Source organism: Vicugna pacos, chromosome 12, assembly GCF_048564905.1.
Source record: "Vicugna pacos chromosome 12, VicPac4, whole genome shotgun sequence".
NCBI lineage: Eukaryota > Metazoa > Chordata > Mammalia > Artiodactyla > Camelidae > Vicugna > Vicugna pacos.
The window spans coordinates 8047327-8071901 of NC_132998.1; the positions used below are offsets into that span (position 1 = coordinate 8047327).

Consider the following 24575-nt stretch of genomic DNA (forward strand, 5'->3'; position numbering starts at 1 on the left):
CAGTGTTTCGGTCATACATGTTATTGCGGGTAGACCGCCTGCAGTGAGACGAACCTGAGTGTGATCGTCATTCTCTTTTGCCCTTTTCCTGACCGCTCCCTGGTGGAATTCATTGCACTCTCAGTGCACATGCTGTTAGAAGACGGGTGCATTTCCTTGTAGGTATTCGTCTAAAAGTATATTCCTACCACCTCATGAGCTCAGGGGCAGAGAACTGTGTTTCATTCTTCTACTTAAAATGCCTTACAGGAACATGGGAAGGAAGTTAAACATCTGTGTAGTCCTCAGTAAATACCTACTGAACTGAACTCAGAGGTTTGGGGGTTTTTTTAAGTAATTTAAAAATTAATTTTAGGTTACTTTAATGTAATATTTGCTTTTTAAAAATACACTAGAGAGATAAGAGGAAAAAGTAAAGCTGGTCACTTTCATTCTTCTGAAAATCCACTTCCCTGAGGAAGACACTGTTAAGAGATTGGTCGCTGTCCTGTGTGTCCCCTACACATGCCACACAGTCATAGTCACGGAGAGTTCAGGTGTGTGATGGACATGAACATACTTTAGAGAAAGGAGTGCTCCATGCATGCTGTTCTGGGCCTTTCTTCTTTCCCTTCACTGTGTACGCACGGCGAGGTCCTTTGTTCTCCCTGGCGGTGCGCAGTATTCCAGTGCTGCCAGCGGTGACCTCTGACCAGGGCCCTGGATGGATATTTAGGTGTGCAGGTTTAGATGGATGAGCAGTGCTGGGGTAAACATCCCTGTGCATCTCCGTTCATGTTCATGACACTTTATCTACAGGATAAATTTGAAATTGCAGTTGCTCTTTCAAATGGTAGGTGAGGATAAAATTTTTACATTCTTTGCCAAGTAACTGTAATCAGCTTTCTCACAAGCAGGGTGTGCAGAGACTGGCTTCCTCACATTGACCAGCACTGTTTATAACTTCAGTTTTGTCAGGTTACCATGGTACCTTGTTTTAATTGCTTTTTTTTGATTTGGGGGAGAGTCGTGTGTGGTTTATGTGTTATCGGCTTCCATTTCCTCCCTCACTTCCCTTGCCCATCTTCTGTCCACCTCTTACTCTGGCTGCCGGTGTTTTTCTCAGTAATTTTGAAGAACTGTTGTATCTCAGAGAAGTAATAATCTATCAGTTTTGTTGCAGGTATTTTCTCAGATAATCATTAAGCTTAATTATATGTTTTGCCATCCAGCTGTTTTAAAATGTATATAGTCACCTTTCCTTGTGACTTGTGGGTTTCGTATCATGTTTTGAAAGTCCTGCTTCAACCAAAGAGTATAGAAAATTGCCCTGTGTTTTCTTCCTTCATTTTACAGTTTCATTTTTGCATACTTAAAAATGCTGTCTACTTGGAATTGTTGTGGTGTTAGGAGTGAGGTGGCTATTCAGCCTTTTTACGTTCAAGTGGCCGGCTCCCGAGGGTGTGTTCATATGAGATGAATGGGGGGAGAGGGGAAAGCCAGAGATGTCGCCCAGATTTCCAGCCTGACTTTTTCCTGTCATGATTTCTACTTATAGAGAAAAGTTACGTTTAAAAACAAAGGAACGTCACTCATCGTCATACTATACTAAAATATGAAGTATTTCCATTTTTGACTCTTCTCGGGAAACTTCTTTCCCTGTGCATTCTGACTTGTAGGGATCCTTCAGTAGCAGCGTCCTCCGTTCAGTCTTAGCACGGGCACCGCACACGGTATGTACGTCAGTTGGCCTGAATATCTACTTAATGTTAGTCACATTAATTACCGTGAAATTAAAAATTGCAGCCTAATTATTTTAAGGATTTAATTCTCTTTGTCCCAGATATTCCTGAATCCTTTTAATGATCAAGGAAAGACTACTGTGAAAGGTAAATTAAAAAAAAAATAACGGATCTGATTCACCCCCCCTAGATTTTGGATGGGTTTGTACAGATGTTTGGCCCTGAAGCATGTACACGACATAAAAATTCTTCATTGAGACATGAAATCACAGACATGTTGATTCTGTCACTGACGCCTTCTAGGCAGTCGTGGACGTGGGCGTTGTCTCGGGCCGGACTGGGTGGGCTGGATGGCGTCTGGGTCAGACTGTCTCCCCATCACTGCCCCCTTCCCTGTAACCCAGGAATCCTCCTCGCAGGCAGCCTCCTCTTTCTTGGTTTCCTCTCTCTTTAGGATGGAAAAATCCTAAAAAACGGTTGTGTGGAAGGTGTATTTTTTGTGTGTGTGAAAGATTATGTATTCGAAGATGACTTTATTCTCTTACCTTAGTGATAATTTGGATATAAACTTCTAAGTTGGCAATTGTTTTCCTACAGAATTTTGAAGATGTTGCTCATTTGTCTTTCGGCTTCTTGTGTTGCTGTGTAGGAATTTATGGCTTCTTGCCCTTGTTTCTTGTCTCTGGCTGACTGTAGGATATCCTCTCTGTCCCCATTGTTCTGAAATTTCGCAGAAATTTGTGCGTACCTGAGGCTCCGTTTTTATTCATTGTGCTGTGTACTTTTTTGGGGGGGAGGGAAGTGGAGCTAATTAGGTTTATTTATTTACTTCTTACTTAATGGAGATATTGGAGATCGAACCCATGACGTGCATGTTAAGCTTGGACTCTGCCACTGAGCTGTGCCCTCCCATTCTGTGCTATTTTGAGAATGTGCATTTCCTTTAGAAATGTTCTAGACAATGTTTAGCTGTATTTTTTCAGGCAGTATTCCTCAGTGGCTACTTTCACAGTCATCTTCTGGGTTTTTTTCTAGAGAGGTGCTGGAGCCTCTTAATCTGTCCCTTCAGATATCTTACTTGTTCTTTCACATTCTACCTGTTTCTCTCAGTTGTATTCAAGATCAATTTTTCAGCCTCCTTCAAGTTAACTAACTAAGCCCCTTTCTGATTTTGTGTCAACTAGTGCTTATCTCATCTCTTTCCCTTTCTATTGTAACGACTGTGTTTGTCTCTCCAAGATGTCTAAATGGCTTTTCATATATCTCTGTTCTTACTGTAATAGGTTTTTGTTTCATAATGTCGTGTTCTTCTCAAATGCATCTTTATTTCTTCATTTGTTTCTTTGCTATTATATAAATATATTTACTTGAAAGTTTTAATTGTATAAAATTAATTCTGGAGTGACTTTTTGTTCTGATTATTTTGTTGGTTGTTTTTCTTTGTATTCGATTTCCTCATGTGTATTAGATTTTGCTGGGGGGTAGGGATGGAGGTGGATGTCCCCACAGCTTGCTCAACTTTGCATCAGGATTTCTTTCATTGCTCCTGGCTGGGGCTCTCAGTCCCCAGAGTTTGGGTGCAGGGGCGTTGTCTCCTGGTGTCAAGGCCATGCATCTGTCTTCCTTCCTCGGTAGGCCTCTTCTACACCCGGATAGCCCAGGATGAGTGGTGGGAAGAAGAGGAAGAAATGAATATGCTGTCTCCTGACCTCTGCCGCTGACTGCCGTTTCAGACCATTTTAGTGCCTTTGACTCAGCACCCCCTTGGCCATCTGTGGCTGTGTGTGCTTGACTCAGACCCCCTGCTGACAGCGAGAGTCGGTTCATGTTGCCCAGCGAGTTCCTGGCTGCACTGTTGGATGATGGAGCCTGGAAACCGGGAGCACACTTTGTTTGTGGATGTGCCTCTCCTGGACACTCTGTGTAAGTGGGTCATGTGGTTTGTGACTGCCTTATTTGGAGTTCTGGGCTTCCTGGGTCAGGACGTCTGCCTCTCTCCCCAGTTTAGGGAGGTTTTCACCCTTATTTCTTCAAATAGGCGTTCTGCCTGTTCTCCTCTCTCCTCTCCTCTGGGACCTCTATAATGTACATGTTCACCTGCTTGATGGTTCCTGAAAGGCCCCCTAGTATCTTCACTCTTCATTCTTTTTCCTTCTTGTTCTCTGCTTGAACAAATTCTACCGCCCTGTTTTCTAGTGTGTTGATCATTCCTTTTGCTCAATTTAGTCTACTATTGAACCTCTCGACTGAATTTTTCAGTTCAATTATTTTTATTCTATTTTTTACTTCTATGATTGCTGTTTTCTACTTTTCAATATTTTCTATCTCTTGTTCAAGTTTTCACTTTGTTCATTAATTGCTCTCTTGAATCAGTGAGCATCTTCATGACTGTCATTTTGAACTCTCTCTCTCTCAGGTTGATCATTCTGGTGAGTTTCTGGAAATCTAGCTTGTCCTTTTGTTTGGAATCTATTCCCGTTTCTTCATTTTCCTTGACCCTCTCTGTTGGTTTCTGCACATTAGGCAAAACCGCCGCCTCTCCCAGTCTGGGTGGAATGGTCTTCTGGGGGAGCTGAACCCAGCCGTCAGCCAGCCCTGAGCTCCTGGTTGTCTGTCTTACACCTCTGCCATTGTCCAAACTGCTCTCTTTGTTTTAGTGGCTCCCTAGACCCATCAGTTTTCCAAAGGGGAAACTCTCAGGCAGAGCCTAAATGTGGGTTGATTGGAAGTTGGACCCTCAGACAGGACTGAGAAAGTGTGTAATACAGCCCTTTCTATAGAGAAACTGGGAGACGAGTGTTTTGACTTCCTCACCCGGTGCTGAGCTGAGGGGGGGTATTCCTGTGTCCATTTAAAAAGCACACCTTTCTTTCAGTCCTGTGGGACTCGGGAGTGGAAGTCCTACAGGCTACCAAACCTGGGTGACTAAGGGCCCATCTCTCGAATGGCAGCTGTAAAAGCTGGGGCACTAGACGTGTGGACAGACTCCTCCCAGGGAGATGCTTGCTTTTACTGTTGGAGTGAGCCAGAGGGAGAAGGCGGGGCTCTGGGGAGGGTCACAGCTGGCACCTGTGTGTGTGCTAACTAGATGCTGGGCCCCAGGAGGCCCTTTGCAAAGTCTGCAGCCAAACCCCTGCCAGGAAAGTGGAAGCGGGAAGATCACATTTCTACCTGCAACCTCTGAGCTGGGGCCTAAGGGAGTAGCCCAGCGGGTGCTGGTGCTCCCACTGGTTCCGTTTGCCACATTCCTGTGGGACTGGTGGACACAGGCCCTGCTGACTTTCAGAGCACAGTGACGTGGGAGCTTGTCCCTTGGATGGAAGCCTTAGTTAAGGGGGGGGTGCGAGTTGTTCAGTTCAGACCCCTCGCTCCACAGGGAGAAGCTGGGAGTTGGGGGGCCCCTCAATTGCAGGGCACTGCGCTGGGGGTGGGGTTGATGGAGGGGATGTGCCTTTCCTACCCCTTCTGACGTGGGTGTTTTCTGTTACCTGATGTGTAGGAGTCACTCAGCCAGGCTCTGGGTTTCTCTCAGAGGCAACTGCTCCACGAATAGCCGTGTACTCAGTGCCTCTGTGGTAGAAGGGACATTCAGGAGCCTCAAGTTACCATCTCTGTCCTTTGAAGTTCTTTCTGGAACTTCAGACCCGTATCTCCCAACTGTGCATTTGACAGCTCTGTTCGGATGTGTCACAGCACCTCAAACCTCGCTCATCCGAGGGAAAGCTCGCCCGGGCTTCCCCGCCCCTAAAGCCTGCCCCTCCCGTGGTGCCCATCTTAGGTGACGGGAAATCCCACTTGTTACTGAGTCCAAACTCATTCTGCTCGCCGCACGACAGGCCAATAAAACGGGAGATGAGGGGCTGGGCAAGGATAGTGACTTTATTCGGAAAGCTGGCTGACCGACAGGATGGCAGACTAATATCTTGGAGAACCATCCTACTCCAGTCAGAACACAGTCTCCTTTTATACAGAAAAACAGGGGAGGCGGTGTGGATGGTTGTTGCAAACTTCTTGCCACAGGAAGCCTTTGTTCCTGCAGCTGTCCATGTGAGTCAGGCCCTGGTGTCCCTGTAAACCTCCAACAAACAAAGGCTATTTTCTGTTTTGCAACCTGCCATCTCTACATCAGTGTGCAAGTGCTAACATCCCAGAACGGGCTCTCCTGTACGTTTCAGGCTAAAGGCAACACTGCTTTACAAAAGGTGCAGAGCTAGCAAGACGAAGCCTGGAAAACAAGGCACAGTGGTGAAAGCCACAGGAACAGATCCAACATGGAGTCCGATCTGTTCTTTTCCGTTACAGAGGGACATGGTGACAGCCTCCTGGCAGTTGGCCGGAGGCGTGGCCTGCTGAGAGCAGCCTGGTGATTGGCCGGACAGGACTCAGGGGTCACAGGGAGGCATTGTGATGCACCACGGGCGGTTATAAAAGCCGGCGCCGCTGCCAAGGTGAGCCATAGCAGAGATGGCCTTTCTGGTTCTCCTGCTACTTGTGGCCACGTCCTCGACCGCCTTCTCCACACCCACCTCTGACACACTCCATGCCCATTCCTCTTGCCCCGGGCCCCTCACCCACACCGAGCACCCTACTCCAACGCTAGGGTCCGCCTTCGGGCCCCTCTGCGGGCCAGCAAGCCCGCGTACCCGCAGCCGGCGCCTCCTGTACCGGCATGGGCTGGCCTGGCTCCTCTCCTGGTTCCAGCCCCATGGTGGGGGATCGGGCGCCAACAGGACCACAGCAAACCCCTGCCCATCCTGGGACTGTCCCTCCCAGGCCTCTGCTGTCCCAACACGGCTTTACACCAGCCAGCCGAGTGACCACGGAGACACACTGGACAGAGGGCAGCCGCTGACTCCTGTGCCGCACTTCCCAGGACCTCCTCCAACTGAGCCGCGGGTATCCGGCCCCAAGCCTCATGTGGACGCGGTGCGCGTCATCCTTTGCCTCTGGCCGTCGGCACCTCTGCCAGTCCCGGGTCAGCTGGCAGGAAGAGGCTGCTATACAGTGGATGAGGAAGACATCCTGCCTGTCCTCATGCGTGCCGTCCCCTTCCTTGGCCCTGGCTCCCTTGGCCCTGGTTCCCTCCCTGACTCTCAGCCCCAACCTCCTCCACGAAGGGAAGAACGGGTAGCACCAGTCCAGCCTGCCCTACAGCCAGCCAGCCAGACCGTAGCCCAAGACACAGACCGGAAAGAAAAACCTGGACCCAAAGGCCGTCCTGTCCCTGACGCAGACTGGAAACATCCCAGGCCACCAGCCCAGGCCAGGCTCGATATACCACTGCTGTGGCCAGAGCAGTCACGTCAGTGGCGGTCCAAGGAGGCGGCGACGGGCTTTGGCAAGGGCAGGCACTCCAACGTCACCATTTCGGTGCCCGGGACCCTTGAGAGCGTGGTCCTCCCCCTTATGGGTCACTGGGCCAAGGTGCTGGCAGGCCCCTGGGCTGGGGCCACATTCCACCTACCGTCCTGGTTCCATAACACCTGCGGGGTCATCTTTGTCCTCAGAGTCATCTTGGGGAGGAGAAAGGTGCCAGCAGAACAGGAGCCCCGGGTCGTGGCAGGGAGGGAGGGGCGTGGGCACATTCCATCGGAGCCCCTGGCCCTGAGCATGGAGGAGTCCTTGGCTGAGCTCCAGAGGCTGCTGGAGAGGAATTACGAGCTGGACTGGGAGGCGGAGGCCTTGCAGCAGCAGGAGTGGTGGGGCAAGCAGGAGGCTGAGGTCAATGAGATCAAAAGGGCCTTGGAGGGTTTGCTCCACGAGGTGTTTTAACTCTCCCCTCGGGTGGGGGGGGTGAGTTGGGGGGAAGTGGGTGGGGGGGCATGGAAGGAGAGCTTCCCATGTACGTGGATTGTCAATAAATAACGTGTTGGAATGCAAAACGTGTCCACGAGTGATGGGGGCCCCGGGAACCGCATCGCACGGAGTCCTCACACCCTTCAGCGGGCTGGTGTCCACTAGGCAGGTGCCTCCGTGGTTGTGAACTACAGAGCCAGCACCACGACACCCTGCCCGACCTCCTGGTGCCAGCGCCGAGCGGGGTGCCTTTGGATGGAGACAAACCAGGTGGCAGGTCTGCTCCCGGTGTTTCTCCAAAGACTGCTTCCGGCCTGAGGCAGCCAGTTGGTCGCAAAACTTAGGTTTCCACCTGACGTTCTGGCTCTGCCCTCCAGCCACGGCGGCAGTGCCCCTCCACCCCAGGGTCCTGCATGGGGCAGGCCTTGGATGATCGATCACGGGGGAGGGACCAGAGGCAGGAGCTCTACTCTCTGCTGCTGGGTGGGGGCACGGGGAGAGGGGGCGCAGACAGCTGGCCGTGCTCTCAGAGCCACAGAAGCCCTACAGGACTGCGGGCGGACTTGCTCTGGCTGCTCTAGGTTGGAGGAGCGGCGGGTGGACAGAGCAAGGCAGAGCAGCTTTCAGGTGGGAACTGGGAGACCAGAGGGTGCTGGCGGACGTGGAGGGAAGTGGCTGCTTCCAAGAGGCGGAGCTGAGAATCGGTGATGAGTAGGGCACTGAGGGACTGCGGGGCGGCAGCTCAGGTGGGGTGGGATCCAGCTCCCAGGAGCCACCCCAGCAGAGTCCCCTCTCACGTCCTCGACCAGCTGCGAGACCAGAGAGTGACCGAGTCAGTGTCCTCTGATCCCGAGGGGGCAACACGGCCCACCTGGCCGGGCACTCCACGCAGCAGGGCCTGACATAAACCTGAGGTTGGTCACAATGGGACGAAACAGCACTGAGTTTCACAGAGTTGACGAAACGTCTTACTCACATGAGTCTAACTAGTCACCGAAAAATATCACTGTCCCTTCTGCATACATCAGAACACGTTTCAAGTGAAGTAAGCCACAAAAAGAAAGGAAAATACCTTAGATTGCTCATATGTGGAAACCAAAAAAAAGAAAGGACACTATGAACTCACCTACAAAACAAAGAGATTCGCAGACACAGTAAACAGTCTTATGGTTACCAGGGAAAGCGGGTGGGAAAAGAGAAATTTGGTCGTTAGAGCTTTACAAATGTAAGTCACTATATATAAAGATAGATTTTTTAAAAGTTTCCTCTGTATAACACAGAGACCTCTGCTCAATATCTCATAATAACCTATAATGGAAAAACACCACAGCCACCACCTGAAGAAGCAAGTGAAAAAAGAGGAGAGTCAGTTATCCTGGGCTGGAGCCCAGTCCTTCACAAGTCCTTGCCTGGCCCCCCACTCCACCGCCACTGCCCCCTGAGCACACTGCGCCCTCCTCCCAGGAACAGGCTGACATGAATACATGCACCCAGTGAACCTGGGGCGACAGAGACCACCCCCAGGACAGGCCACAGGGGAGGTGGGAGAAGTCCACCTGCTTTCCCAGGGCAACCCCCATCCACTGGCTGCCACTGCCCCCTGATAGCACTGCGCCCGGCCCCCAGGAGCCACCTCACCTGGAAACAAGTTTCCCGGGAATCTGGGGCAGTGGTGGGGAGAAGGGTGCTGCCCTTGATGAACGGTATATTTGCCCCCATCTCCCCTGCGACGTGGCCTGGGGGCGGCCTCTGCTGTCCCAGCATTTGTAGAACTGAATCATGCTATATACCAGAAATTAACATGACATTGTGAATCTACTATACTTCAGCTGGAAAAAATGACAATACCAATCACTGGTGTAGGTGAAGAGCATTATGAACTCTCATTCATTGCTGGTTGTGGATGCAAAATGATATAGCCATTGTGGACCAGAGTTTGAGAGTTTCTAAGAAACCAAAAAGTAATCTTACTATTGAGATCTGGCAATTACAGTTCTAGATATTTACGCAACCAATTTGAAAATCATAGCCACATAGAAACTTGCACACGGATGTTTCAAGCAGTTTTATTCATAATCTCTAAAAACTGGATGCAACAAGCAGCCCGTCAATGGGCACACAAATAAACGTACTACTATTCAATACTGAAAGAAAATGAGTTAGCAAGCCAAAAACATGAGTGAATGCCAAATGCATACTTGTAAGTCAAAAAAGTGAGTGTGAACGGGCTACATACACACTGTATGATTCCAATAGCCGGACACTTGGCAAAGGCAAAACTACAGCTACAACAAATTGATTACTGACTGCCAGGGGTTCACATGGAGGGCTGAAGCTTGAAGAGACTGAAGCACAGGGAAATTTTTAGGGTAGTTAAAGTATTCTATTTGATACTGTAATTGTATATACATGACACTATGCACTTGTCAAAACTCACAGAAGTTTGCAGCACAGAGTGAACCTTAATGCATATAAATTTTAAAAACATTTAGGAGTTAGGGGGGAATCCCAATATGGAAAGAAGAATACGACAATTTAAGTGTATTAAAAATATAGTTGACTCTTGAATAACATGGGTTTGAACCATGCCGGTCCACTTACACTCACATTGTTTTCAGCAGTAAATGCTGCAGTACTACATGATACAAGGTTAGCTGAATCTAGGAATACAGAACCCCAGATACAGGAGAACCACAGATATGGAGGGCTGACTATAAGTTATACACAGATTTTCGACTGTAAGGAGGGTGGACATCATAACCCACAAGTTGTTCAAGGGTCAACTGTATATGACATACCTTCACTAATGTGACATGGGGGGAGAAGCTGGTGGCAGTAGTAACTTTGGAAGTGAACAGAGTCTTTCATACTAAAAGCAAAAGGAACTATACATACTCACTCTCCTCTCATTGATAACATTGTTCCCCAAGAATATTCAGGTAAACAATGCTGATACTGCTATACACATACACTGGAATTAAACAGCTAAGGGATGGATGATGCAGAGTGGGAGGCAAGGATCCATTGCTAGAGTGGGAGGTCAGAGACAAGTAGGGGAGCATGCTATGATGATCCACGTAAAAATGGGTAAGAGATAAAGATGTGCGTCTCCAACTCACGTTCGGTTTCACATACATACGGAGGTTTCCCTGTAAGGCAGTCACATGTACATGTATACATTTGTCTGTTCCTATTAACTCTTTAAGATCATTTCAAAAAATTTTTTTCTATCTTGCCAAAAATAAAAACTAATAAGTTCAAAACCAAACTAATTTGTGAGTCATCGGCCATGCAAAGTTATTTCTTAGGTTTAGATTTCCTTGCTGGAGATCTACATGTACAAAGGCTTAAATTTCATGTACTTCTTTTTCATGTAAAAGTCAAGGTGTAGGCAGTTCTGGGCTAGTCTGGTGGCCTTGCTCCATGAGGTTTCCAGGAATACAGGCTTTTCTCTACTTACTACTTCACCAACCGTAGTGGGTATCGTTGTTGTAATGACTGAATACGGCAGTTAGGGTTTAGAACACATTGTCTACATTCAGGCAGCATATGGGAAGAAAGGGCCTAGGAAAATGGAACAAAAGTGAATGTGCACTGCTTTTCAGGGAAAACTCCAGGAATTTGACACACAACACTTCCATTTACATCTATCTTTGACCTAGCTGTAAATTAGGTTGGAGGACATGGCCTTTATTCTGGACAGTTAAATGACTAGCTAAAAATTGTGTGAAAAGGAAAAATAGTTATTAGGAATGCCAACTTTCACTCAGCTGCATTTTAAAAAAATTTTTTTAGGGGGGAAGTAATTGGATTTGTTTATTTATTTTAATAGAGGTACTGGGGATTGAACCCAGGACTTCATGCATGCTAAGCAACCACTCTACCACTAGAACTATACCCTCCCCCCTCACTGAGCTTTTGATCCCACTTCTCCATTCCCCCTCCCCCCACCCCCAAAGACCAGTATCTCTCTGTTTCAAAGCTGTATCTCCAGAAGCGATCTTCCTGTCTCCTGCATGAGTGGGGAAGGGGACACAATAAGTCACTTGATTGCACTGGGGACCTCTGAGTTTCCTGACTATCAAATTGCTCTTTCAGTAGATCTTCAAATAAGCCCCCAGTTTTTAGACCTCCGCCTTCTAGTTTCCTTGCTGCTTCTAATTCCTAGCTTTGCTGGGGTTCTGAGGGAGGGGTCAGCTTGCTTCTCCTGGGCACATGCCTCTGGATGTTCTGGGCCTGTCTTTCCTAGCCACTTGCCACTCTCCCATCCACTTTCTGTTTTCGTATGACGTGGTTCAGGATTCTTAATGTCTCCAAGTTTAGTTGAAGATGGAATTTGGGCTTCTGTTTCTGATTCTCCTTGTCATTTTGGAGGTGATTTTTTGAGAGAAAAAGGGGACAGAAAGGGCTGTACTCCACTATCTCGTGACCAGAAGTCTGAGATGTCCTCCTGAGGTGGACAGAAGTGCCGTCTGTGCCTGAAACTCCTGCTCCTGCTGACAAAGAGGGAGCGGGTCACCTGTAGGAAGAAGGTGAGCAGGGGAGGAGAGGAGCTTCAGGAGCTTAGAAGAGCTGCTGCGGGGATGTGATTGGCGCCTCCCAGAGATAACAAGGATTGCTGGGCCCCAGTGAGGCCTAGCTGAGGTGAGACAGTGAGAATCCGTGGTGAGGACACAGGGAACCGGGTGGGAGGTACGGAGAGGCAGAGAGTAACCCCCAGCTCGGAGAGAGCAAGACAGGTGGGGGACATTCTAGAATGGGGCAGGGCTAAAGTGGCTGGCTTTGGAGCAGCACATTTGCCACAAGGCAGAAGAGAATGAGGCAATATTGATAACGACTAACGGGATGTCCATTACGTGCCAGGGACTGGACCAAGTTCTTCAAAGCAGGCTCAGTGGGAGTGGGCAGCCGAGAAGAGGTGAGGACGGAAAGGAGTTTAAGGTCAGAGACAGAAGGTGTGAGTCGCAGGTTTGAGGATGGGGCAGGTCTGAGAGACTGTGGAATCTTGGGTCAGAGATGGGAGAGCCACTCAAGTGCAGAACCACAAAGCAGCATGTCCCTGAGGTGGGTGAGCCATGGGGGAAATGGCTATGTGATTGCTCAAGTCTACTGCAGGAAAGGCAGTGGGTAGGAAAGGCCAGTCATCTACATGGATGGCCTCTTGGACACCAAGGAAGGATAGAGATTTTAAAAGAGAGGCTGGCCACTTCAGTCCACTTCAGTATTTACTGAACGTCCATATGACCTCCTTCCCCAGGTTACATAGCCTGGGGGTGTAATCACAGTACAGTCACTTTAAATACACAGCCTCTGGCTCTAAGCCCTAATAACCCAGCTCTCAAAACCTCACGAACTGTTTCCGGGGTCTCGGGGCTGTTTCACGTCTGCTCCTTGTGTGGCCCTTCTGTTCCATCTCACGGCTGTGTGCTGACCTCACTCCTCCTGGCCATGAATGCCGCTCCTGTCACTCCTCACTGTGCAGCCCCAGAGCTGCATCAGCCAGAATTCTGTGGTTACAGGCCACAGAAACCAACTCTGGACAACTTAAACAGAAAAACAATTTATTGAAAGCTTATTGGGCAGCTCATAGATTCTGCAGCCACTCCCTACCTTTTTCCTGTGCTGGTGAGCCTTGATTTTGTTCCAGAATTTACCTGCCCTGAACTCAGGGAAGGGAACCCCCCTCAGCTGCAGGAGGTGAAAGTTGGTAAGTCTAAGCAGCCAATCAGGGTGCTTCTGCCTCCTTGCCAGTGATTGGTTTAGACCTAGGCACGTGGTGCAACCCTGGCCAATGAGACGCAAGGGGAAGCCCACCAGGCCAGTGGGCCGCCACAGAATGAGGAGCTACCTGGAGGCCTGCCTTCTTCGAAGGTGGAATTAACTTTTTCTGCCTCTGAACAATGATATGCTTGTTCACTGTTTGAGCCGCTTTTAGTTGGTCTTCTGTTGCTTTCAACCAAAAGAGCCTAACGCATAAGACACTGCCAGATATCTTTCCTTGATAGCTGGTGGGGTAAAGGAGGGGAAAATAAGCTGACAGCTGAAGAGTGGGATTAGTAAGTTTTCAAAATAAAGGAGGCTGATGCATAATTTGGAGATACAAGAATTACCTTATAGGTAAGAACTGACTAAAAATGCTAGAGGGAAGGGGAATAACTCTGGAAGGAGGCCACCAGCCATTAAGCAGAGACTGACTATATACCAGGCACTGTTAAAGGGGCTAGGATATGGTGATGAGCAGGAGCCAAGACCCCTGCTCTTAGGGAACTTTCAGTCTGGGTGGAGTGGAGACACAGTGAACAAAAGTCACAGGGTAAAGTAATGGAAGGTAGTCTTAGGGGTGCCGTTAATTGTGATAGATGGTGGTCAAGAAAGCCCGCTCTGAAGAGGAGACCCAAAGGGTGGGAGTGAGCCAGCCACCCAAAGAACCATATGGAGATTCCAGGAAGTGCCTCAGGGCAGCAGCAGTTGGCTCTGTCCTGGCTGGGAGTCCAGTGCCTGTGCCAGGAAGGGAAAGACGTGGCAGCAAAGCTTGCCTTGGGGGCTCACGCAGGCCAGGAGTGACAGAGTAGCTGAAGACATGTATTTTCCCAGGTCTGCCATGGACATTAGCTCCTTTGTGAAGACAGGTTGGGAACTGAGATGTCACTGACTTTCTAGAAGGTGGGAAAGTTTGAATGGAGTATTTGGAGGGAGAGCCTGTGGGTTGAAGGAAAGACACTTGGGGCAAGCAGATGACCCTCTGGTCCCTGAGTGCCCAGCTACCTCCTGTCTCCCTTTGTCCAACCAGTCTGGAGTTCTAGCCCATTCCTCTGTTCTAACATGTCTTGGTTCAGACTGCTACAACATGATACCATAGACCAGGTGGCTTATAAACAACAGAAATTTGTCACGTTCCCGTTTCCAGATCAAGGTGCAGGAAGAGTCCGTGTCTGCTGAGGGCCTGCTTCCCAGTTCATAGATGGCTGCTTTCTAGCAGGGTGCCCACGCGGCAGAAGAGGCAGGAGAGCTCTACGCAGTGTGTTTTAAGAGAGCACTGATTCCATTCATGAGGGCTCATGACCTAATCGCCCAGAAGTCCCACTTCCTAACACCATCACACTGGGGTAGGAGCTCAACAAATGAATTTGGGGTGGGACACACACGTTCAGTGTGTAACAAACAGCTCAACCAAATCAAGAAGCATTTCCAGAGTGCTTACTTTTTGTGTAGCCTCTCCTGGGAGTGTGTGTGTGTGTGTGTGTGTAAAGACACAGCCTGGTCTCAAGGAGCTTGCTGGTAAAGGATTAAGAACTCTCCATCTTAAACAATTAGAAAACAGTTTATCAGCAGAAAAAAGGACACGCAATAGGATTATTTACCTTGGTGGCCGTCACAAGTTCCTCATTGTCTACTGCACTGACCACAACTTCCCAACCTAGCACCAACAGACCCCTCTCCTCACCCACTGCTCCCTTCTTCCCCCAGGGTTAAGGGTGGCCCCTTTCTTACTGAGCCCCCCAGATTCCTTCTGGGTGATTGATCAAGTTGGAGCCTGATGCATGATTCCTGCTTATCCTGTGCTGCCTTCCTCCAGTCTCCTGGGGATGTGAAGGAGGACAAGGGAGGGACCAGTTAGCTGGATTGAGATCCGTTTGCCCAGAGGTGCCGGTGCCACAGTGGGGCTCTTCAAGGATCCTGTACCCAAGGAAGAGGTCCTAGTTTGGAGGATCCTGTAGCTGAATAAATGAGAAAAATATTAAATGCTTACCTTTTCGGTCTGTTGAAGATGCAGACCACGAGGGGTGGGGGGAGTGTGGGACTTTATTCCATTTTACAGTGGAAGAAACTAAGGCACAGAGAGGTAGTCGCTGTCCTAGTCAAATGACTAGTAAGTGGTGCAGCCAGGACTTGAACCCAAGCAGCCTGACTGCGAGCATCCCCTTTTTGACACCACTGTACACGCTGCCAAATTGGCTCATTCTAGGAATTTCCCTTCTCCTTGCCACAACGCTCCGAACCGAGCTAGAGGCCATTCTGAGCAAGGACCAGTTCCCTTCCTCCCTGTGTGAAGAGAGGGAGTTGGATCCAGGAGAAAAGGAATTCCAGACGACACACTGCCATTTTGGCTATTTTTCTTAATGTTCCCCAGGCAGCGAGCGCTACCTTTTGATTTGCGAGGTGTCTCTGTTCTTCTAATTAACACCAGTGTCAGCCTTTAGCCAGAGCCCTGCCTATAGCTGGAATCCATAACCCTGAGGCTCAGGGGCCAGTCCTCGTGAGAGCGGGAGAGGACAAAGGGAACACCAACTCCGGGTGGAGCTTCCTGTGATGATGCTCCCTTCGCCTCATCTATAAAAAGCTCCAATATGATCTATCCCATTTCTGGTGGAGGCCAGCGTGGCAGAATGTGCGGGAAGAGGAAGAATCAGGCTGAAAGAGCTCCTCTTTGCCTCCCTGGATTCTCTTCCAAAATGCTGTCAGCACTGCCAGTTGGAAAATATTTTTCTCCCTCCCTTTGTCTTCTTTCTTATTTAAAAAAAAAAAAGCCATCTGGTGTCAGATTCACTTCTGGCACATCATAAAGGGTAGCACTAAAAATGTCCCTGAAAAACTAAAAGCAAAACCACAGCAGTACACATGGGATTTAATCTCAGCATCCTAGAATTTCCGAGTTGCTAGGGGCCTCAGAGATCAAACCGTCCGTTGCACCGAGGAGGAAACTGAGGTCAAGAGGCGTTAGATCACGCTTTCAAAACTGTTTATTGAGTGCCTACTACGTTCAAGGCACTCTGCAGGCGTGGGACAGAAAAGACACCCCCCTGCCTTCCTGGGGTTCTCGGTGGGCGGTTCTTGCCTCTGCCCTTGGCCCTGCCTCTTCCCAGAGGCCCAGAGGCCCAGAGGCGGGGGCCTGCGCGTGGCCGCCCGGCCCTGCGCGGCAGCAGCGGGCCGCGTGGCCGTCGCCTCCGGGCCGTGGGCCGGCCGGGCCCTCGGGCCGCCGCGCTCCCTGCGCCGCACCCGCGCGTTACGACGGGGCCGAGCGCGCCGCGCGCCGCCCCAGCGCGGCCCCGGCCGGCGGCCGCTGTGGTCTCCCGCCGCTTCCGCCCGCCGCCGCGGTGGCTCCGCATTCCTCAGGGCTGAGCAACAACTTTCCCTCCGAAGGCGGCTGGGCCCGCGCCAGCCGGGGCCGCCTGTGCCGGGCCCCTCGCGGGGCGCGGCCCGCGTCGCCAGCGCGGGCCTCCTAAGGGGTGCGGTCGGGCTCCGGTACCTGGCGCGGCCCCCTCCCCCGCCTCGGCGCGGGTCCCCGTCCGGGGCGCGGCGCCACCGCCGTCGACCCCTCCCCTGGGAGCGAGGCTGGCGCGGGCGGAGACCGCTCCGAGCTTCCTGCCCGCGGCGGCGGGGCTCCCGGAGGACCAAGTCGCTGCGTGGGCCTGCCCCTGGCCTTGGTCATCGAGCTGGTCCAGGCTGCCTGCCCAGCCTGGACCCCTGCACGGGGTGAGCGCACAACGTTTGCCTCGGTTTTTTCCTTCAGTTCTTTGACAACGGAAAGAGGAGGGTTTGTAGCAACTACAGAAGAGCGGTCCTAAACCACTTCCTCGTCTGAATCTAAATATTTACAACCGTCCTATTAATACAAGCACTTTTATCCTTTGAACACACTCTCATGCCCACTGAACTTCAGAATGTCTCTGGGCCAAAGTTGGTTTCTTACTACTTTGCTCATCTTACAAGTGAGAAAGCCCGGGCACGAGGGCTTCCATGACCGCTCGGAAGCCTGGAGGCAGTGTCTAACCAGGCGCAGCCTGGAGCCACCTCAGGCCTCCTGACTTGCAGATCAAGCACAGCCCCTTCCTGGATCCTGACGTGACCCGGGGAGGAAATGACCCAGCTTTCCAGGCCTGGGAGCTGAGTGTGTAGGATGGAGTGGTGCTAGGCAGACAGATTAAGCTCTAGACTCACTAAAATGTAAGCTCCAGGGTGGCAGGGATTGGCTCTGAAAACAACACTTGGCACATAGTAGATACTCAGTAAATATTTGTTGCGTGGATAAATGAATACAGCAAAGGGCTTCAGATTTCTAACTAAGAATTAAACATATGTCCTTCTTTTTGCTCCTTTACCTTCCGTTTAAACTTTTGCTTTCTCTCTGAATTTAGACTTACAGAAAAGTTGCAAGATAGTATGGCATGTTCCCAAATACTCTTCACTTCTCTTCACCTAAAGTTAACATCTTCCCTAACCATGGTACGTTTGCCAAAATGAAGAAATGAACATTGCTGCAATACGATTAACCGAATGATTGACTTCTTTTGGATTCATGTTTTCCTCTCGTGTCCTCTTACTGTTCTAAGACCCAGTCAGGGATCTCACGTTGCATTCAGGGAGTGAAGCCTTTAAGTATGCAATGTAGACCTCACTGTATAGGGTCTCACTCCTTGGCAGAGAGGCAGCAGGCAGTGTCCCTGGCACTGGACTGAGCTCCTTGTCCTGGGGGCCAAGGAAACACCTTGAGCCCTGGATTGCCTGAGAGGGCTTTTAAGGTATTCCTTCCAGGTCTGTCTGCTGGCTCTGGTAGCATCTGTTTTAAATTCTGGCCCTACTGGGTCTCCCCTCCTTGTCCCTGTCCCTCCACTGTGCACATACCTGCCAGGGAATATGGCTATGCCCCCCCTGGTCTGCTTTTCCTTTGGGACCTGACTTCTCTGTGCCCCTCATCACTTGGCTGCCATTCCTTGGTCTTCATGAGGGGCAACCTCCCATTTGCCCCTCCGCAGCCTCACTGTTCCTCTTTCTCCATCCTGGAATCGTCTTCCAGCCTGAAACCCTCAGGGGAGACCTTTCTCTTGAGCTATGTTACTTTGGTCACAGCTCACCATTGAGTGAACCTTGGAATTGGAGATGAGCGAAGTGAGGGACAATCCATTTATTCGGTCAACCAGGATTTACTGAGCATGGCTGGTCACAAAGATGAACACAGCTGATCCCTGCTTGCCAGGATTTTACCATCTGGAGGAAGAGAAAATGTGAACAGATAACTGCATACATGGGGGACATGTCCTGATGGAGATAATCTGTGTACACAGTTGTGTGGCAGCACAAGGGGCAGAGCCCAGCTGGGGTTGTGGAGGAGCATGGAGACCACTTCTCAAATGAGGGCATGCTTGAGCTGGGTCTTGAAAGATGGACAGGAAGTAGTAGGTGCCCAGGAAGCAGGGCAGGGAGAGGGGAGAGGGGCATTTGCAGGATTCAGAACAGGTGTGACAGCGCAGGGGCATTTGAGAACAGGGCATCTTTGGGGACCTTCAGGCTAGTCCAGTGCGGCTTGATGTGAGAGGGTGACTAGAGAGATGAATGGGACAGGTAGAACAGTCAGGTCTTAGGTGCCAGGACAAGGCATTCGAACCTTGTTCAGCAGCTGGTCAGTTTACTTCTTGGAATGGTCACTTGGGCCCTCTGTGGAGCCTGGACAGGAGGTCGGGGCACCTGGTGGGCGGCTGCAGTGAGAAACCAGAACAGAGGCAGTGGGGTCTGAACCAGGGCAGTAGGTAGGTTTGGGGCAGAGGGGACAGACACCAGAGAAACTTAGGAGGCAGGGCTTGCTGACTGAGTGGTCAGGGGGAGGTGAGAGGAGTTCAGGGTGACTTTGGATTCCTGGCTTGCAGGAGGAAGGGCAGGGAGACTGAGGGGGCTGCAGAATGAACTGAAGGTGATCCTCTTCTCATACACGTGAGCATCTTGAGTGAGGGCTGGGGCCGGAGTGGTGCTTAGACGGGCTGGCTGGGCCCCCAGCTTCACTGCCCGGAGAAGACCTGGCTTAGGCAGGGCAGGCAGCTGCAGAACAGGCTGAGTGAGGGTTGTAGCTCCAGGGGAACCTGACCTGGGAGATGTTGGTGGGAGGGTGGGGGCGTGGGGAGGAGGGGCGCTGGAGGAGATGGAGTGGGGGATGCAGAAAGAGGGGCAGTTTGGTTCAGGGAACTCAGAGAAGGTCACCAAGTCACTCAAGATGCAGAAGCCAGAGCATTTAACACCCTTCTGGAATCTTCAAACTGACTACATGGGAAGAAGGAAGTCCGTGGGGCCCTGAGAGAATGCTCAGAGGTGAGGAGGCGAAAAGGTGTCTTAGCACCCCTGTCTTTGGGCATTTCAGGACCTGCTAGAAGTCTGGAAGTGGCTGGAGTTCCGCCTGAAGGCTGTGCCCTTTGTTTGTTTGTGGGAGGGGCAGAGGCACCTGAAAACACCTGTGTGGACAGTTTATGTAGCTGGAAGGGACCTGTGGTAGATTTCTAGTAAACACCCCTGCAGAAACTCTGATTCTTAGCTTAACACTTAGCTGAACACTGTCAAGGTCTGAGACTTTATTCTACTTACTCCCTGTGATAGCTGCTGGGAGCTGAGACTCCTTGGTCAGAGATGGACAGTTTATTACTCACAGCAATAGTAATAGAAGAGTATCAGCCCTGCTTCCCACAGGGCTTTACAAAGACGACTGGGTGATGATGCCTGAACACACAGTGGGTTGCATTTCAGGAGATGAACCCAGAACTTGGGGAACCCAAATCTTTTATAACGGGCAGTTTGCCTGCTCTTTGCTCTGGAGGAGGGTACTATATACCTTCCATGGATGTTCATTATACCCTGATGATAATCTGGAACAAGTGACAGTTACTGCTTCACTTGCAAGATGTGCAGAAATGGAATAGAACCATGGAGAATTGTCTGCCAGGAAACACAGCCATAGAAAACATTTCCCAGCCTCTCTTGCAGCTAGATGTAACCATCTAACTGAGTTGTGGTCTATTAAGTGTAAGCTTTCGTATGAAATTGAAAAAACAAAAAGAAAAGAATAAAAGGCTGGCATGAGCCCTAGGCCCCTTCTTCCCATCTTTTCTCCTGATGGTTGGAATGTGGATGTGATGTTGGAGTGTGAGCAGCTATTTTGGGCCAGGAGTGGCATGTAAGGACTAAGGATGGCAGAACCTCAGTTGCAAGGGGCCTGGGTCTCTGATTATCTTTAGACTTCTTTACATGAGAGAAAAAGAAACATCCGTCTTAACTTTGTATGTCCATCTGAACTTGATTCTGATACAGGCCTAGTACAAAGGAGGACCAATGGAGGGGTAAACTTGTAAGCAGAGAGAAAGATTGGGGCACATCTCCCCTTCCTCCTGCCTCAGCCTCAGCAGGGACAGGGGGAGGGGATGGGGAGTCACCTCTGGCTCGTTCACCATCCACCGGTGATGCCCCATTCACAAGGGGGCCTGGCTGGCTACGCGACCCAGCAGCGTCCATTTGAAGGCAGCAGGCAACAAGCTAGCTTCATTCACAAACCCTGTCCTCCTTTGAAAACCAATCACTGTGCAAAGCGTGACTGGGTGGTGGCCAGCGCTGGCCCATCTGTCATGCCCTTTCAGAGAGCCAGGCGTCGGCAGCCGGCCTGGGCCGAGCCAGCCCCTCTCCCTTTGTACCCCAGGGACACGCACTGTAACAAGATCACAGTGCCTACTGAATTATTCAGAGCCGCCCTGAGTGTCAGTGTTATTATAAACATGCAGATTTCTCCAGGCTGCAAACTCCCAAACCTCCAGCAGCCACCTCCCTCCAGGAGTTTTCACTGGCTGCTTTGTGCCTGTGATTTCAGGTTCCCCAGGCTGTGATGGCCTAATCTGCCTTTGACTAGTTCCTACCTGCCACCAGACATGAGGGCCTCCTTGTCCTTTACCCACCACTTCCCCAGGCCTCATTCTTTGCTCAACAGTTGTCCTCACTGCCACCCCAGCAGTCCTGCCCCTTCCCTGTCTCCTCCGGGCTTCACTGCCCAGGTTGGTGACATCAGTCTCTCCCAAGTGCCTGCCTGATGGGGACACATTAATAACAGGATCCTCCGCTTCTGTAGGTCTCTGTCTGATCTCTGTCCTCGTGGGGCTTTAAGCCTGTGGGTCTCCCCTCCCATCCCCATGTTCCAGCCCCAGCTCGGTCCTCCCCTTCCTCGCAAGTCCCAGGTTCCCTGTTCTCTCCGGAGTTGGTCTGAAGAATCCCCCCCAGCTGGTAATGAGGCAGAGATGGTAATGCACGTTTAAGAGTAATGAAATGCAGTGATATTTCAGGCCTGACAGACCTATTTCTGGCAGCCTTAGAATTAAGTGTGAGGCTTTGTACTGCAGCTGCTACTAGGCGCCTTCAGAGTTTTTCTAAAGATGTGAATAAAGCTTGCAGGGTTTCAGCTCAGATCACTGTGGCTATTTATCCTGCCGCTGCTTTCATTGTACCTTTTTATTTGAAATTTTAGAGCTTTTAGATGAAGGAAACGCAGCAGCAAGTGCAAAGCATACAAAATATCCTGGTGGGGGAGAATGTCCCGGTTTTTCTCTCAATTGTCCGTGACAGCTCTGGGGAGGAAGAGGGCTCCCAGGGCCTCCCAGCGTTGCCTCCATCTCCCCTTTGAGTGGACCCCTCCTGGATCCTTGCTCCGCCACAGCAGGAAGCAGGGCCTCGGGAGAAATCTCTAGGAGGGAGTCCCTGCCGGCAAGATTGGTGGGGCCGGGCGCCACCAGCCCTCCCCACCCCTCATCGCTGTGAGCTGAGCCTACGGGACATGTGGCAGACAGGAGTAGACCCACTCTGGGCCAACAGTGAGAGCCCACTCTCCAGACTCCAGCCAGGAAAGCCGGCCTGCTGATCTCCGTCTTGGCACACAGCCCTATCCCGCCACGGCCACCAGGAAGGCTGGAGCCATCCAGGAGGAGAGGTCATGGAAGGCAGGGGTGCAAAGTGGGGGCTCTTTTGGTTGTCAGACCAACCTGGGGGTGAATCCTGGCTCTGCTCACTAACTGCAGTGCCACGGGCAAGCCACCTACCCTTTTGGGCCTCAGTCTCCCCACCTGTAAAATGGAGATAATGATGCACCTATCATTTAGATCCTTGTGATGTATGCAAGGTACCGGGCACGTCCCAAGCCACAATGTCTACTGTTAATATGAAAGTTGTCTCAGGAGTCAGGGTCGCTCGGCTTCCTGCCTGCCTGCCACTCACGGGCCGAGCCTCTTCCCCACTCCGGGGCAGTGGGAAGAGAAGGGGTTTGGAGTTAGACGGAAGCAGGTTCTAACCTGGCTCCTTTGTTTTCTGGCTTTGTGAGCTGGGCAGGTTGTTTAACCTCCCTGAGTCCCAGTTTCCTCATCTGTCAAAGCAGCGATGATGAGTGCTCACCTCGAAGTGTTCATGTGCGGCTTAACTGAGATCATCTTCATAAAGAGCCCGCCCCGCGCCTGGCTCACAGCAGGTGTTGCGTACATCGTGGCTCCTTTCCCTACTCTCTTCTCCTCCCTCTGCTTCTGTTCAAAGGGGAGAAGTTTTAGATCCGGCCACCAGCTCACAGGAAATGCAGGAAGAAGACAAGCGTGTTAAATGACAGCAGGGGGATTCCGTTGGCAAAATCCAGAATTTGGGAAATTCTGTGGGACAGGTGACCCAGAAGCCTCAATTGCTAAATGACAAGAGAGAGAGAGAGGGAGAACCAAATATGTGGACTTGGTTTGGATCCTGATTTGGACAAACCGACTGGGAAAAAAATAAGAGCAATCATCAGGGACATTTTGCTATTGGCTGGATTTTGATAATGCTAAGTAATGATTGCTAACGTCTTAGGTGTGGTAATGGTACTGTGGTCACTCTCATAAAGAGTCTTTTTTGAGGGGGTAGGCAACTAGGATTACTTACTTATTTTGATGGAGGTGCTGGGATCGAGCCCCAGACCTTGTAGATGCTAAGCACGCGCTCTACCACTGAGCTCCTCAACTCTTATAAAAAGTCTTTACCTTTTAGGACATATATTGAAGAAATTACAGATTAAATAATACGGTAATTGGGATCTGTTTTAAGACAATATTTAGTGGGCTGAGTGGGGACTGGGGCACAGATGAAGCAAAATCGGCCATGTGTGGATAACAATTAAAGCTGGCTGATGGTGTATGGGGGGGTTGTTAAATTATTTTCTCTGCTTTTGTATAAAAAAGGCAGCGATCCTTTCTAGATGGGAGGTATCTCTTCCGTCTGTCTGCCCTGTACGTCCTTCCTAGCCCCGCCTCTGCTTCGGCTCCACCTCCTCCCTCGCCTGGACTGTCACAGCAGCATCCTCCAGTCTCTCAGCCTTTGGTCTTTCTCCCAATCTCCTTCTCGTTCGGCTGCCAAAGTTATCCTCCTAGAGCACAAATCAGATCATGTTACTAACCTGCTTAAAAATCTTTCGGTAGCTCCCTATTGCCAATAACCTATAGGAGTATAAAACCCTTATGATACTCAAAGTCCTTCACAGCCTAACCTCAGCCTTCTTGTCCAGACCCAGTCCCAGCCAGATCCTCGTCCTCTCATGAAGCCTGGCCTTGGTCTCACTAGCCAGGCACTTTCAGACCTCCATGCCTTCTCCTACGTAGCTCTCTGTTTGGCAGGTCCTCCCCACTCCCCCTTAACTTCATCTATTAAAGACTAAATTATTTTTCAAAGCTCAGTTCAAATGCCTTTCCTCCTTCATGCTTTCTGGAAGTCTTTACACTGTTCACCAAATATCTCTGCCTCTCTGCCTTCTGGCATATGGTAAGCTCTCACTTCCTTGGCTCTCTGAGGTTGGATGGGGCCATGTGACTGGTTTTAGCCAATGAGTTGTAAGTGGAAGTCACACATTTCACTTCTGGGCCAAGAATTCAATTGCTAATTCAAACCCCTCCCAAGCTCCCTTTCCCTCTGGCTCAGCAACATCCAGACATCGGCTGCTTTGTCAGGCTGGGTTCTGGTGTGAGCATGATGCTACGGAGTAGAGCCTGCTGTCCCCGGGAGGGCTGCATCGTGTGGGATAAATAAATCAGAGGGGGTGTTTGTTTCTTCAGCATAACTCAGTCTATTCTGACTGATAATTCTTCTGTCTCTGATTTAGAACCAACTGTGCTGTTCTCTGCATGTTTGCATTACAGTACTGTGTGTGTAATATGTCTAGATGAGTCAGCCTTTCAGACCTGGAATTTGGTTTTGTGGTGCTTATATTCTGGCCCCCAGCACTTAGCATGGTGCCCTGCAGAGCAGAGGTGTGAA

General features: G+C 50.4%; 1 protein-coding gene across 6 annotated transcripts in view; it reads left to right on the forward strand.

Moving 5' to 3' along the window:
* The window catches only part of LOC102526535 (mitochondrial inner membrane protease ATP23 homolog), a 272864-nt gene that overhangs the window by 176544 nt on the left and 71745 nt on the right, over positions 1–24575 (forward strand). For 2 of the 6 annotated variants that reach the window (XM_072972681.1, XM_072972680.1), the window contains exons 2-3: positions 3357–3644; positions 6024–7498. The exons of 1 other annotated variant lie outside the window; for it this stretch is intronic. In XM_072972681.1, coding sequence (XP_072828782.1) covers positions 6186–7493 — 1308 coding nt within the window. In that variant the 5' untranslated portion in view covers positions 3357–3644; positions 6024–6185 and the 3' untranslated portion in view covers positions 7494–7498. Of the gene's footprint in view, positions 1–3356; positions 3645–6023; positions 7499–24575 lie in introns of those variants that run through there. 3 more of the 6 variants (XM_072972683.1, XM_072972684.1, XM_072972682.1) reach the window with 2 other exon arrangements.